The 16,470-nt window shown below is 46.9% G+C and overlaps 2 protein-coding genes across 3 annotated transcripts in view; one reads left to right on the forward strand and one right to left on the reverse strand.

Moving 5' to 3' along the window:
• The window catches only part of CRYAB (crystallin alpha B), a 107,520-nt gene extending 100,722 nt beyond the window's left edge, over positions 1-6,798 (reverse strand). The window contains exon 1 of one of the 2 annotated variants that reach the window (XM_088481373.1): positions 6,678-6,798. The gene's annotated coding sequence lies outside the window, so the exon portion shown is untranslated. Of the gene's footprint in view, positions 1-6,593; positions 6,615-6,677 lie in introns of those variants that run through there. The other variant, XM_088481374.1, reaches the window with a different exon arrangement.
• LOC148513782 (uncharacterized) overlaps positions 6,562-16,470 on the forward strand; it is a 53,506-nt gene continuing 43,597 nt past the window's right edge. The window contains exon 1 of the mRNA XM_088481370.1: positions 6,562-6,752. Within this exon, the coding sequence (XP_088337496.1) occupies positions 6,709-6,752 (44 nt within the window). The 5' untranslated portion in view covers positions 6,562-6,708. The remainder of the gene's footprint in view (positions 6,753-16,470) is intronic.

The following is a 16,470-nucleotide window of genomic DNA, read 5'->3' on the forward strand; positions in this document are numbered from 1 at the left end:
CAGGGGCGGTCGTTGGAGGGGCCCCCACTAGCAGCGGTGCAGCCTGCACCCGCAGATAGTGTCCCCACCATTAGTGTAGTGTAGATCGCAGTGAGCGCGGCTACACTACACAGTTCCAAACACACAGCCGCCGCCGGTAGCTGTGTGTTTGTTAGAGCAGCCGATGAGAGTCAGACAGACTCTCATTGGCTGCTGCGTCAACGGAGGGAGCCGGCTGGAGCTCACTCATGAGCTCCGCCTTCCGGCTCACCCAGCAGTGTGTGATGATGGGAGAGATGTCATGACGCTGACGTCCCTCCCATAGTGAAGTGGAAGAGCCGGGACTCGGAGTGGGCAGCGGCGGTCGCGTCAGGAGTGAGGATTCAGGTAAGTTGATTTTTTTTTTGTGTGTGTGTGTTTGTAAAAGGCACTGCATAGGGGTTGGCCGCTACTGGGGGCACTGCGTAGGGGGGGCCGCAACAGGGGGCACTGCATAGGGGGGACCGCTATAGGGGGCACTGCATAAGGGGACACTGTATGGGGGGGCCACTACAGGGGGCACTGCATAGGGGGGGCCACTACAGGGGGCACTGCATAGGGGGGGCCACTACAGGGGGCACTGCATAGGGGAACACTGCATAGCGGGGGCCGCTACAGGGGGCACTGCATAGGGGGGGACCGCTATAGGGGGCACTGCATAAGGGGACACTGCATAGGGGGGCCACTACAGGGGACACTGCATAGGGGGGGCAGCTACAGGGGGCACTGCATAGGGGGGCTGCTACAGGGCCCACTGTATAGGGGGCCACTTCATGGGGGCACTGGGGGGGCGCTACTAGGGTCAATGCATAGGGGGACAACTACTGGCCCCTCTGTATAGGGGGGGACTACTACTGGGGGCAATGCATAGGGGGGACTACTACTGGGGGCACTATATAAGGGGCACTGCATAGGGGGGACCACTACTGGGTCTGGGGGCACTATATAGGGGGACCACTACTGGGGGCATTATGTAAGCATTGCATAGGGGGACCACTACTGGGGGCACTGCATAAGGGGCATTACTACAGTGGGCACTGCATAGTGGGGACCATTACGGGGGGTACTGCTAATGGGGACATTGCATAAGGGGCCCCCACAAGTTTGTTGCCCAGGGGCCCACACAGACCTTAATCCGGCCCTGCATCTTATGTTATGCCTTCTATTTTGTGGGATAGCCACGCCTCTCCTGTGGATAACCACACCCATCCAGTGACTTTTCACAACACTTTAGTGGCTGATGCATTTGCATTCCATGGGTGGGCTCTTCATGCTTCAGTGGGGATATCTATGGGGCATCGGTTTTGGACAGGAGGGTGGCCAACTGGGTGGGGGTTTTTAAATGAGAATACTTGTGTCCTTTTTACATGCTGCACAGGGGGTGTGGTCACACAATCTTGGGGACATGACAGCAAAATCTCTTGAGTCCATGGTCCTGGACTAGGGATGGCCATCGGTGTGGTTAGCATTGATGGTTACCATCGATGGCAAAATAGCAAGTAGCCATTGATGGCTACTAACTATGCAATGGATGACCATCGATGATTTCATCAACTGATGGTCATCCATGTTTTTTGACTGACTGGCTCGGGGCTTCGCGGGTGCCGGAGCTATGCTCCATGTCACGGCACCTTGTAAAACAAAATATGAATTCAGTTATACTTAGACATCGATGGAGGAAAACCATCTGGTTCTCCCCAATCGATGGCAAAAGCATTTGACATAGGCCATAACCATCGATGATTATGAATCATCGATGGTCGATTGCCATCCTTATCCTGGACAGGCTCAGGCACACATACTTTTTACCCACCCTTAGGATTCCAAGTGGCTTTGTCTAGTGCTGTTACAGTTCCTCCTTATCACCGTGCAGGTCACAACACTTCCAGAGCAACCTTGGACCAGAAGAGTGGACAACTGTCGGACAAATGCAAGAAAGAATCAGAGGGGATCTTCAAAGACTTCAACACTCAGTTAAAAGATAAAAGATAAGTTGTACCACTGACTAAAGTTACACCTGATATATCTGATGATGGTTGTTCATACACACTGAACAACCATCAATGCCATCTGGCCCATTGTCACGCCACGTTTCCCTTCCTGGCGTTCTGTGCAGCAAGTGTACGGCTGGATGTTTGACCGTCAGCACACACAGCACTATGGGCTTCATTCAGAGGCGTCCGTACGCCTCGATGTTTTTCCAGTGCGCATGCGCACGAGGGAGCCGGTTCCTTTGTGCGCATACGTGAGACCCGCTACGACCGACAGTGCCGGTCATAGCGCGTCTCTTTCCAAAGGGGGCGAGCCATCAATGTTGATTGACAGCTCGCCCCGTTTGGAAGGTGGGCCGGGGGGGTGGCAGCCCAAACGGAGGCATTCCCATGGGAACGCCTGCCGTTTGGGGGAGGCCCCACTGACATCACTAGTGATGTCAGTGGAGAGCTTCCGGCTCTGACAGAGCCAGAAACTATCCGGGGCTTACGACAAGTGAGACCCTACCCTAGGGTCTCGTCGTAAGCCCCGATGGTCTATGACAATCGCAACCATCACCCTAGCGGTCGTTAGAGCTGTGGGTGTAAACACACAGCCTAACGACCGAAGCAGAGGCGGCCGGTCAGGATGCAAGCGGCCGCCCGTTTTCTGAGCAACCGCTTGCATCCTCCGACCGCCTCTGAATGAGGGCCTATGTGCAGATATATCTGCCATCGGCCGTGCTGCACAGCCAACGCGATATGTCTGTGAACTATGTCATTCACAGCATATCGTTTGTACACACTGACCGACACACACACAATATATCGGCCGTTCAATTGAATTGTAATTGCATTACAAACACTCCCTTATTTATTTGAAACTCCGAGCAAACAGCTAAATCCTGGCCGGTTGGAAACCAGTAAGAGGAGATATACAGAAAGAAAAACAAACAGCTTTTCAGGGATTATAAATTCATACATAATGTAGATTGCAGGATACGGGTAAACATACTTCCACCAGGAGAACATCCAAATCTAACAAGGAACTTTCATAATTATAAACTGCTAAGGGAATACTTCACCAGCACGGGGGGTAGAGGTTACATTTTGGACTGATATTTCAGTGGTTACTAAAGATAGGTACTGCAGTGCCATACAGAGATTTGTTGAACTTTATTATACTATGCTGATCTTTTACTTAAGTAATACTGTAGAAAATTGTATATAAAATTCATATTTTATAATTACTGCTACACAATCAATACCAAATGGCGTTCCTTGAAGCACCATAATAAATACCAACCGATGTGCAGATTATTTGGAGGTCTAATGTTGGTTAGATCTCACTTCCTTCGACATTCCCTCCTTGAAGGACAAGAGAGGTGACAGCAGCCCAAACCTCCACAAACAGAACTTGGGACTACCACAAAACAAAAGACCAGATCTGTACAATATGGACATCCTTCTGTGCTGTGACTATGGGCCTGATTCAGACCCACTCACGAGCGGCTGTCCACTCGCAAGTGGGTCGATGGTCTGCACTGCGCATGCACACGACGGAGGGAGCTCCGTCGTGCGCATGCGCGAGACGCGACGAGCGAAGGACTTTCCTTCGCTCGTAGTGTCTGATCAAAGGGGGCGTGCTGTCGATGTTGATTGACAGCATGCCCCCTTTGGTGGGCGTGCCGGGGGCGTGCCTCCCAGGCGGAGGCGTTCCCAAGGGAACGCCTACCGTCAGAAGCCGGCCCCACTGACATCACTAGTGATGTCAGTGGGAGTGATTTTGGCTCTGATAGAGCCAAAATCACTCCGGGCCTTGCGGTTGAGAAACTCAACCGCAGGCTTCTGCTCGCAGTGGCGATGGTCGCGATGGTCAAGACCATCGCGACCATCATCCTGCACGCTCTTATATGCTGTGGGTGGTGACCCACAGCTATACGAGCGTCCAGGAGGACGCTCCATATTTATGGAGGTGGGCTCTGATTCATAGCGAGCGCTCTGGTCAGAGCGTCCGGCTCTGAATCAGGGCCTATGTCTACAGACCAAAGTTTAGCATCCAGAATGATAACCAAGTCTTCTCAAACTTGTTGAAAATGTCTGTACAACTTGGTGTTCTAGCAGTGTACACACCAGCAGATATATAAAGAACCCAAGCAACTAGTCCAGCGGAACTTAACCAGGATGTGTGGTGTATTGTGCACAACTGTACTCACTGTTACATTGATTTTGTTCAATACATGTAGCGGAGCTTGTAGAGGAATTACCCTCTTAACTAATACAGTTTTCAAACGTTTAGTCTAGGATAACATGTTATTCTAATTAAGTCCCAAAGTAGTAACTTTTAAAGGAAGAGAAAAGTATACTGATCGTCGCCCGGGTTGAAGCACAGTCACAGTTAGTAGTGCGCACTATAAGTTGGGGATCCCTTGGTTGATTAATTTAAGATAGTCAGAAATCCCTAAATTCCTCCCTGCTTTCTGCTTATTGTCTGTCACTGTCCTGGAAAAGTTTATGGCAGGTAAATAATCTACCGCTCAAGGAATAACTTTTGCCACTTTCCCAGAAATACTTCAGGATTCTTTGTGTTACTGTGCAGTGAGATCAACTGTATCAATTCAGCAGACCGTATCCCTCTGCAAGTTCCTCACTTTCTCAATACATTAGGTATTCAGGCCCTGATTCAGGGGCGCTCGCTCTGAATCAGGGCCGGTCTTTTTTTTTTTTTAGAACGACCTCCTGGCCACTCGCATAGCTGTGGGTGACCACCCACAGCTATAGCGAACGGCCAGGAAGATGGTCGCGATAGTCAAGACTATCGCGACCATCAGGCTTGCGACGAGACCCTTGTGGTAGGGTCTCGTTGCCGCAAGCCCCAGAGGTCAAACAGAGCCGAAAGCTCTCCCACTGACATCACAAGCTCTCCCACTGACATCACTTAAGCAGTTAAGTGATGTTCACTTAAGCAGTTAAGTGATGTTCTCTGAGCGGAATATGAAGATGCTCATAAATGTTACTGAAAGTGTATATAAAGTGATGCCCCACTGACATCACTTGTGATGTCAGTGGGGCCGCCCCAGACGGTAGGCGTTCTCATGGGAATGCCTCCGTCTGGGCAGCCACCCCCCCGACCCGCCCACCAAAGGGGGCGTGCTGTCACTCAACATCCACAGCACGCCCCCTTTGGTGCGAGACCCGGAGTGACGGATTGCCCGTCGCTATCCGGATCTCGCGCATGCGCACGACGGAGCCAGCTGCATCGTGTGCATGCGCTCTGGGCCACCATCGACCCGGTTGATATCTAAGGTTTAGTGCATGATAAGCAGACCATGTTTGGTGTCATTCTAAACCACTGAGTCTTTGCAGATTTCCGGTTCCATCGGGGAAGAAATCGCAACATGTGTCTGCAAGTTATGGATCATAGAGAGTTAGGCATTTAAATGTATCCTGTAATGCAGCCAGTTTAGATTTATTATGCAGCGGGAAAATGGACACAAAGAGCTGTTGGAGGCTGGACTGTGACCATACGAATTGACCTATGAACTGTACTGTAACAGAAGAACCAGGAAGAAGAGCCAATGGAATCATGCCAACCTGTTCTATTGTATTACCTATCTCTGTAAGAGTATATATGCAGGCTCTCTGAAACTAGATGCTAGTCTTCTTGCTTTGCTGTTGACGGAGGTTTAATCTTTGATGCCGGTATCTGGATTCAGAGCGCGTGCATATGTAACGACTGTACCTTGTGACTGTATAATTTGTTTGTGCTAATTGTATTTAGATCACAGCGTGTAACTATCTGTTTTTATGGTGAATAATAACTTTTTTGTGCTTTGGAACCACAATCAAAGTCTGAAAGCAATTATTTCTTGTGCGACTCATAACGCTAAACAGCGACAATTTTAGAGTGTATACATAGGTAGGAATCGACAGCTATATACATCAATATATTAAAACCCAGTTCTAATACACAGTTCCTCTATAATGAATATAATTTGCTTCTGGGATATTACAATTGCGGCCTAGTCAGAAGTGTACGTACCTATGCAGAGATCCGACAGATTTCTGGCACCAAGGATAGGGCTGCACTGATTATGGTGATGGCTACTTTCAAAAGTGGGTGGACAATGGTGGTGCGGCCGCAGACACATGCAGCTCGGAATGAATTTATTGGGCGTGACTCTGAGGGGTATATTTACTAAAGGAGAGTTTTTAGAAGATTCTACTTAACATGTATCTAGCACCTTCTAGAAGTGAATAGCTAGAATCTGATTGGTTGCTATGGGCAACATCTCCACTTCTAAAAACCTGCACTTTAGTAAATATACCCGAGAATCAGCCCTTGAGATTTTCCCTGAAATACACACATACAAATCTATAATCGCTTACAGCATTATTTGCCTACTTATCATACAATATTTACAGTCCATAGAATAGACATTTATAATAGTGATTTATTTTAGATAAGCACTTATGTTATGTACATAAGTTCCTTGTACAATATGTAATGCAGTTTAATAGCCGTTAACTGTATATCCTTCTACTCCTCCACCTTTACCTGCTCACAACAAGCAATGCAGCACAATAGCAAAACTCTGCCTTTACCAGCCAATAACAACAGCCCAAGAAACCTGACACTCCTCTTGTGCAAAGTGCATTGGAACCAGGAAACGGCAGATTTCTCCTTACACTCCATGGAGGCAGCGGTGGGCAGTACAAGATGGGCAACAGTGGCAGCAGCACCCACAGTTTCTGGCCTCCCTCGTAAGTAATGCAGCTTGTAGTGGACACTGTATGGGTGCAGTCATTGTACTGCAGAGCTGTCTGGTCTGTGTTGCTGAGAGTGATCTCCTGAGATGACCTACACCTGTTGCTGTGACAATATTTGTGCACACAGGATCTGCTTGCAGCTGTACTATGTATGCAGTCATGTTGAGCAGGTGATCATAACATGTATTGTATTCACATGTTTTCTTAGCAATTTATTTCAATCAAGAGTTTGAGTCAATAAAAATGACAAAATCATATTTCACTACCCCCCAGGTGGTTTGGCCACTGGCAAGTAACAGACAGATATTAATATAGGATATTTCACTGTGCCTGCCAGCAACACCTAAATGCCAAACATTGTCTTGATTGTGTAACCACCTCCCAAAAAAATCAACAGAGTAATTACCACAGCAGGATACTTTTACTTACTGCAGTTACCCTGACTGATGCATGTCTGCATGTACCGGGGAATACAGTACTGTTATTAGTTTATATACACCGTTATTGGAATTTTAAATAATATTTACCCATAACATCTGCCAAATTGCCTATCACAGTGTGACAATAGCTTTGGATTTATGCATCTTATTGCATTTCATTGACTATTTAAAGAAATGCTATGAACCTTTATAAATATAGTCCAGGTTATTATTACAATTGTGAAATACATGGTAAATAACTGAGAATGGCTGTTATCCCTGTGACGAGCAGGCATGCTGTAGTTATGGAGATATTGTTGTCATCATGCATGAGATTTATGTAACACAAACATATTACTGCTGTGCTTGGGAAATTCACTAGTCGCATTATATGCCATCGGGGAATCGTTTATTTACCAGCAAAAAGGTGCTGGGTCTGATAGCAACCAATCGGCTGCTTGCTTTTAGTTTCTGAACTGCTCTAGAATAGCAAGAATCTGGTTGCTATGGGAAACAGCTTCTTTGTTGCTTAACCTATTACGATGCTTTTTTTCAACGAAAGAAGGTACCAGTAGTCCTTAAAGTTAAAAGTTGATACAAGATTTTTTGTAGCTTCCATGCTCTAGACTTCAGACGATGTGTACCCAGTGCGACATCACCGGTGACGGGACCCAGCACGCAGCAAGTGCATACACATTTTGCCAATGCCGGGTCGTACACGGTCGATCCGCGGAAATGCTCATATCATGGGTACACACTAGACCAGGGGTAGCCAACCTCGGTCCTCGTGAGCTACCAACAGTTCACGTTTTCCAGACCACCTAACAGCTGCACAGGTGTATTCATTACTAACTAACACATTTGAAAAGATCCACAGGTGGAGCTAATTATATCACTTGTGATTCTGTGAAGAGACCTGCAAAATATGCACCATTGGTAGCTCTTGAGGACCAGGGTTGGCTACCACTGCACTAGACAATGTACCTGGTATGTCGCTTCGATCCACGGGATCGGATGACATATCTATAGTGCACCCAGCATAAATTTAAACAATTATTTCTCCACTTATTCATCCCAGGTGCTCCGCGTTAGAGGTCACTTCACTCCTCCACTGAGGATCCTGTGCCTGCGCGGTCTACAGACTACACATGCGCCGCGGCCATTGCCGGGGGAGGTTCCTCTCCCGGACATATTTGCAATGTGTAACCCATAGGCTACAGTGGCTTACGCTATCTTCAGATGGCGTAAGCAGCGAGGATCAAGGTCCAGAATACTTCACATTCTGGAGCTTGATAAACCTGGCAGCATTGCATCCCCCATAGAAACCTATAGTCGTTGTGGTGCTGGTGGAAATTGAGGGACAGCAGTATAGATATATGGCGTGATCCTTCCATAATACATTAGGGGATACTTAATATTTGTGGCTATCCCCCAAAAACTGGTGTTTTCCCAGAATACACCGCAAATATTAAATGACAAATAGGACCCCAAAGTCTTAGTATATAGTCCCTTTGGACACCAGAAAAAAAAAATGCGGTTTAGAAACAGTTCACGTACTTGACAGTATGTAAATGTCTAGTGCGTCACACAGAGAATGACCCTAATACTGCCCACTCCTGTGAGCTCTCACCTCCTCCTCAGGGGCCCCCCGGACTCAGAATCAGAGAGCACTGACAGGCAACAGCCAAACCCCCAGACCCATCTCTCCCAGCCGAGTACTTGGCATGTCCGGTTATGGCATGTGACTGTGGGTGCAGCTCTCCAGACGTGTGTGCTGGAAGCTGCAACCCGGAGCCACCTCAGACGTGGTGTGCTGGCCATTGAGTGATCTTGTTCAGCTCCCTCTTCTACTGTGTGCCGCTTAATTCCTAAAGTATGATCAGTTCCTCAGGCCTACCCTTACCCATCATTGCTGGCAGTTGGACGAAGCTGCCAGCAGGGGGCCCGTGTGCCATCTGTGCAAGTACGCAAGTGTTTGGCAGATGCGATACCTTGTTATAGTATAGATTTCTTCCTGTTTCCGGAATTAGTTATAAATAATAAAAATTATACCAAGTAAAAAGGTGCTGGTAACCTACCGCTGAGTACCATAACAAACAAAGCACTGGTCTATTCTGTATAAATATCCCTTATTCTTACTGTGCTTCTGTAATCAAATACCTGCTATGAGACTGACTGTATAAATAGGGTACGTTCAGAATCCCGACAGAGGGGATTCCGGTGTTTAGAATGCTGATGCCGGAATCCCAAAGGTAAGTAGCGGGTTTAGGGGAAGGGTTATGGTTAGCCACTGGGGGTAGGGTTAGGTTTAGGGTGCGGGGAGGGGGAGGTTAGGTTTAGGGAATCGGTATGCAATACCACCGGCCGCTTGGCCGGCAGTTCGAATCCTGGCAGCGTCAGGCCGACAGATGAAGAGATCCCGGCAGCGGCAGCCCGACAGCGCTAGAAATCCCGATCGTCCCCAGGTAAGAACTAACTAACCTAACCTACCCCCCTAACCCTCCCTTAGGGGTGCCTAGCCCTAACCTCCCCCCCAAGTGCCTAAACATAACTCCCCCCTTCCCCGTTGCCTAAACCTAAGTCCCCTGGGGGGGGGCTAACCCTAACCCTCCCTCCCCCTAGCCTAACCCTAGCCTCCCGGGGGGGTGCCTAACCCTAAGTCCCCCCGGGAGCTAAGGGTTAGGCACCCCCCCCCGCGCGGCTGTCCGCTCGCAGCGCCCGGCATCCCTTCGATCGGGATGCCGGGTGCCGGTCTCCTGGTGTCGGTGAAATGAGTGTCGTCTACATCTAGACGCCGGTCATTTCACCCTCGCCGGGATATGACAGTCGGGAAGCCGGCTGTCGGTATAATGTCAGCCGGCTTCCCGATTGCATCCCAGGTTTAGGCACTAGGGGGAGGTCAGGTTTAGGCACTAGGTAGGGTTAGGGTTTAGGTTAGGATTACTTACCTAGAGCTGTCAGGATGCTGGCGTCTGGATTCTGACCACCAGGATTCAGGGCGTACCCGTACCCATCCCGTATAAATGTTTGCCACACTTTTTTCTGATACAGGATGCAAAGCTTGATATTGTGCAGTTGCATGCAACATGAACATGTATGTTGGCCCTATCTGTGTGAAGCTTGTATGTTCTCCACATCCCACAATTCAAAAACACACTGGTGGGCTAATTGGCTTCTGACAGAAAAAAATGAACCCTGTGTATATACAGTACATGTGGTAGGGAATATAGATTGTAAGCTACAGTAGGGCAAGGACTGATGTGAATGACTATAAATAGTCTCTGTATTGCACTGCGGAATATGTGTGTGCAATATATAAATAACTGGTAATCCGTAAATGTTAGCATAAAAGCATGGAAATGGATATGTGAATGTACCTATTGGATCCAAATACCCTGTCCGTACTTGCAGTTGCCCTCAGGAGTATTTATGGTGTGGGGATATAGTTAAATGGCTGACAGTTTTGCTGTAGAACACAGAATGCTGACACGGGATTAATGTTATATAAATAATTTTTGCCATGTCGTCATTATAGCTGTAAACATGATGACTCCATGAGAGTCTTGCAATACAGAAGCCAAACATCACATTTTTGCTGTGCCCTCCTATGGTAGCGGGAGGCATAATATGTGACACTGGAGCAATGTTGTGCCGCCATTGAAATGCTGTTCAGACGGCACATCACTGGCATTTCTCCAACATCACCTATACTTGAATCAACCCCATAATGTCAATTAGGAACCATTGCATTGGTTATTAAGTATTATGTAGGATCACTATCGATAGAGTAAAAAAGCCCTCGTCACAAAAACACTTGTTGATAATAATATGTAATACTATTTATTATTAGAGCAGATTTTTACTACTTTGATTTTTTTTTTTTTTAAATAAATTACATTGCTGTATCTTGAGACTGCATTCATTTATATTTTGTTTTTTGGTGAAGTTTTAAGAAAGGAATTAACTCCCATTTCATTTGCACTCCAACCCCCCCCTTGGTTGCTCATCATAGTTGCTCAGATTCACGCTAGAGAAGGTAAACTGGGTGCCTTAGCAGATTCCTGGAAGTCTGTTTTGGAGGGAACGTTCCCCCACTCCAGACGTGCCGGCACCTGGGTGACAACTATCACTGTAGGTAGGCTCAGGCACAGAGGAGTGACCACTTCTCACTGTCCATAGGGCCAATGTTAAAGTTGAGTATGCCTTGTGCATGCCAGGCACATGCACTTAACTTGACTGGGTAAAAACCACAGGGTGGACTTAACCCCTGTGGTACTGTGTGTTGGATTAGTATAAAAGGAAGCCTGTGATCCCTGTTTTGTAGCTATTCTCTGACTCTCAGTGAGGTCTGTACTTCTGAAGATTATGGCCCTCATTCAGAGCCGTACGCTCTGAGCAGAGCGCACGCTCTGAATGAGGGCCGCCCTCCATAATTATGGAGCGTCCTCCTGGACGCTCGTATAGCTGTGGGTCACCACCCACAGCCTATACGAGCGTGCAGTTTGATGGCCGCGATGGTCGTGACCATCGCCACTGCGAGCCGGAGCCTGCAGTTGAGGTTTTCAACCGCAAGGTCCGGAGTGATTTTGGCTCTATCAGAGCCAAAATCACTCCCACTGACATCACTAGTGATGTCAGTGGGCCGGCTTCTGACGGTAGGCGTTCCCTTGGGAACGCCCCCGTCAGGGAGGCACGCCCACCAAAGGGGGCGTGCTGTCAATCAACATCGACAGCACGCCCCCTTTGATCAGACACAACGAGCGAAGGAAAGTCCTTCGCTCGTCACGTCTGGCGCATGCGCACGACGGAGCTCCCTCCATCGTGCGCATGCTCAGTGCAGACCATCGACCCACTTGCGAGCGGACAGCCGCTCGCGAGTGGGTCTGAATCAGGCCCTATGTTTGCTGTGGAGTAATTGTTTTTTTTTTTTTTTTTAAGACTGAGAAATAATCATCTACTTGCTTCAAGAAGCTTGTGACCAACAGAATAGCCCAAAACGCTATTCTGTTCTCCGGCTGATCTGGATTGAGCCCAGTGCCTCTAAGCTAAAACCGTCTGCCAGCTACCCTGCAAAGACTGGTCCATGTTGGGGGACCAGTGGAAGTTAGCCGACACTGTACAGGAAGTGTGCCCACACATACCCAGAATTAAGCGTTTCCTGGTGCTGTCGTAGGGGTCTGGGAGAAGTGGTTCCAGGTACCAGTGTAGGAGTCTGGGTGGGAGTAAACTGTTCCAAGTGCCGGTGAAGGAGCTTGGTGGTGGTAGCTAAGTGACAAGCGTGGTGGGCGAAGTCAGTAACAGGTAGGTACTGACAGTAAGAGGGAATCCCCAAGATCCAGTAGGATCAAAAATAATCTGTGATCACCTGGCGAGACGAGGTTATCCGGTCACAAATATATTAGTATTACTATAGTGATATGGTAGTATTTTTTTAATGCTACCTGACTTCGCAATTAGAAACAATTGAAACAATGATTTAGCTCCCAGCTTGTGTCCATCTCCCTGGAAACAATTTGTGAGAGCTTTAAACTTTTGGTCTGCCCTCTGGGTAAAATCTGCAATTGGCTCAGACTCATCTGTCTTGTCTAGTGTGCAGTACAACAGTTGCAGTGTGATCACATCTTGAACATGGTTTATTAGACAATGTAACCAAGTAACAAAACTGCTGAACGCATTGTGTGCAATTCAGTTTGTGAGCAACATATTTTAGCTCATTATTTTTTTTACTCCCCTTTTTAACTGAACGTTATGCATTTGACGATACAAATACAGAGCTAATGTAGGTTAAATCCATATAATGAAGACAAGGATGTGATCAATAGCTGATATAAGTGAATTATTATTAGTACATAGTTTCTATTCTGCTACTATCTTTAGAACTGGAAGCATTGTGACATTTGTTTGCCTGCTGGCATTTGTTGGGATTTACATTTGACAATCATTGCAAGGTAATTAATACTTCAGAAACTATTTATCAGCATCAGTCTTTTTATGAGGAGTTAACTGTTACGTACTTTATTTTTTTCCTGTGGACTCAGGAATACAAAAGAGAGTACTCTGCAAAGAAAATAAACATTGCTGTGAATAGCAATTTAGACTGCATCATTCATAAACATTCCATCTATTGCTTTCTTTAGTTCCAGTCTATTTAAACAAGCAGGGTCGGATTAAGGGCCACATGAGCCTGGGGCTGAATATGATCAAGGTCCTATTGTGTGAAAAGGTGAAGCTGTGACCATTGTTGGTTGGGTGTGGTCAGTGCTGTGTGGGTGTGGTCAGTGCCAATGTCTCCCCAAATAAGTAAGAGTAGCAAATTGCATCATACAGGGGTATTCAATATGGAGCGAAAACTCAGTTTTTACGATGTTTTCGCACCGATGATGTCATTTTTGTGAGGTTTTGGTTTTACACCTTATTCAATTTCAAAGACTTTTTGCAGGTTCGAAAAGTCTTTGAAAAAAAACGGGGATAACTTTTCACCACAGAATAGGTGGCGAAAATAAGTGCAGAATTGGGGTTTAGGGGTGCAGGCTTAAAAAAAATAGCCTGCACCCTTCAGAATGACCCCTTGAAACGTGTCAAAAAAAATATTAAAAAAATCGGGACACCCCAAAAAAGCACTTTGAATTTGGGGGCCAAATAAAAAATGTTGGGGGACAAAGTTAAAGAATAGTGAACTTGACTCTGGGGGGGTCCACAAGTATCCCCCAGGTGTTTTTTTCATTGCAGCTGCTTGCGGCAGGTGGGTTTTTCACAATTTTTTCAAGTCACTTTAGCAACTTTAAAATATGCTGACCCCCATTTTCAAGTACCCCAAATTTGCTGTGCATAGTTATTTTTCCCCCAAAAAAATTCTAAATGCTCTTCTGCATCACTTTCTTCAAAGTCGCATTTATGCACTTGCCGCTGCTATTAGAAACCCCGACTTCCTTGAGTAGTTAAAAATGTCTACACATCTTTAGGGGGGTCCCTAGAATATTTCCCGAAAATTCCCGTTTTTGTTGAACCTGTAAAAAAAAGTAGCAAAAATTTACAAAAAAAATGACATAAGGTTCCCCTCCAAAAGCCAAACCAGCCCCAGGCTTGCCAGCCAGTGGTGGTTTCTAAAAATACGGGGAACAAAATGTGCAGGGTTCCACTGTATTTTAGAAACCAACACCAGGCTGCAGGGACTAGTGTTGGTTTTAAATATAGGGGGCACAAAAGATGTGGGGTACCCCCTATATTTAAGACCAGCACCAGACCCAACCGACCGGGGTGTAATGCCACAGCCCGGAGACCCAATCACCGGGGCTCCAGGTCCAAAGCATTACACCCCAAGTCGGTCAGCGCAAGCCAGTGATCTCGGGGGAGTCGGGGACCCCCCAAAAAAGGGTCCCCCCTCTCCCGAGCACCACAGGCTTACGCTGAAGCCTGGGGCTCTTCCCCATACCCCTTGCTTGGTGGGTATGGGGGTAATGGGGGGGCCAAATAATGTAACACTATTGTACTTTACAGTGGAACTACAAGTGCCAGCAGACATGCGGCACCTGTAACTTCACTGTAAAATAAATAGTTAAAAAAACATAGAACACACACACCGTGTCCAGTATAAGTTTATTAAACACACCTACCCATTCACACATACTTACCTATACCAGATGTTCGGTCCCCTTGTCAAGTAGAAATCCATGAGTGGCCCTGCAAGAAAGATTTCATACTCGCCTACATCCAGCGCTGGTGCATGTCTGCTGGCACTTGTAGTTCCACAAGTGCAAAATGGCAGGCATGCTGGCACTTGTAGTTCCACTGTAAAGTACAATAGTGTGACATTATTTGGCCCCCCTATTACCCCCATACCCACCGCTCCAGGGGTATGGGGATGAGCCCCAGGCTTCAGCGTAAGCCTGTGGTGCTCGGGAGAGGGGGGACCCTTTTTTGGGGGGTCCCCGACGCCCCCGAGATCACTGGCTTGCGCTGACCGACTTGGGGTGTAATGCTTTGGACCTGGAGCCCCGGTGATTGGGTCTCCGGGCTGTGGCATTACACCCCGGTCGGTTGGGTCTGGTGCTGGTCTTAAATATAGGGGGATCCCCACGTCTTTTTTGTCCCCTATATTTAAAACCAGCACTAGTCCCTGCAGCCTGGTGTTGGTTTCTAAAATACGGTGGACCCCTACACATTTTGTTCCCCGTATTTTTAGAAACCACCACTGGCTGGCAAGTCTGGGGCTGGTTGGGCTTTTGGGGGGGGGGACCTTATCTCATTTTTTTTGCTACTTTTTTATTTACAGGTTCAACAAAAACGGGAATTTTCGGGAAATATTCTAGGGACCCCCCTAAAGATGTGTAGACATGGGGGATCACTATGGGTACCCCCATTTTTATCTCCTGAAGGAAGTCGGGGTTTCTAATAGACGCGGCAGGGAAAAAGACCTGGTAAAGCTATTTAAAAACCCGACTTTATTTTGCAGGCAAAAACAGGGGTACCCATAGTGATCCCCCATATCTGGACATCTTTAGGGGGGTCCCAGGCATATTTCCCGAAAATTCCCGTTTTTATTCCTTAATGGGGTCAAGGGTCGTTTTTAAAAAAAACAGGGATAATTTTTCAATTCACTACAGCAAGTGAAAAAAAGTGCAGAATTGGGGTTTGGGGGTGCAGGCTTATAAAAAATAGCCTGTACTTTTGGGAATGTCCCCTTAAAAGGAAATGTTCAAAAAAATTGTTTTTAAAAAAAAAATCAGGACACCCTAAAAAAAAAAAAAAAAAAAATTTGTTGTGAAAATATAAAAAAAGGAAAAAAAAAAAAGCCAAACTAACGAAATTCATTCTGGTGGGGTCCCCAAGTATATGGCAGGTGTTTTTTTCATTGCGCAAAGTAGCAGCAGGTGCATTTTTGCAGAATTTTAAAAAAATAACTTTAGGGACTTAAAAATATGCTAGTACCCATTTTCATGTACCCCAAATTTGTTGGGACCTCTTTTAAAAACGAAAAAAAAACAACTAAATGCTCTTCTGCATCACTTCTTCAAAGTCGGAAAAAAAACACCTGCCGCGGCTATTTAAAAACCCAGACTTTCTTCTGCAGGCAAAAACGGGGGTACCCATAGTGAACCCCGAGGTCTGGACATCTTTAGGGGGGTCCTACAATTATTTCCAAAAAATTCCCATTTGTTTTCGCCTATCCAAGTATCGCTGGGTCCCGTTTTTGACGATTTCATATTGAATACGGGGATAAGCGGGAGCGAGCGCGATACTTTTTCGCCGGCAAAACCTCTGATGTGCGGCAAAATCTTCGACGGCGAGGTTAA

Source organism: Taudactylus pleione, unplaced genomic scaffold (assembly GCF_031769625.1).
Source record: "Taudactylus pleione unplaced genomic scaffold, aTauple2 ptg000270l, whole genome shotgun sequence".
In the NCBI taxonomy this organism is placed as follows: domain Eukaryota; kingdom Metazoa; phylum Chordata; class Amphibia; order Anura; family Myobatrachidae; genus Taudactylus; species Taudactylus pleione.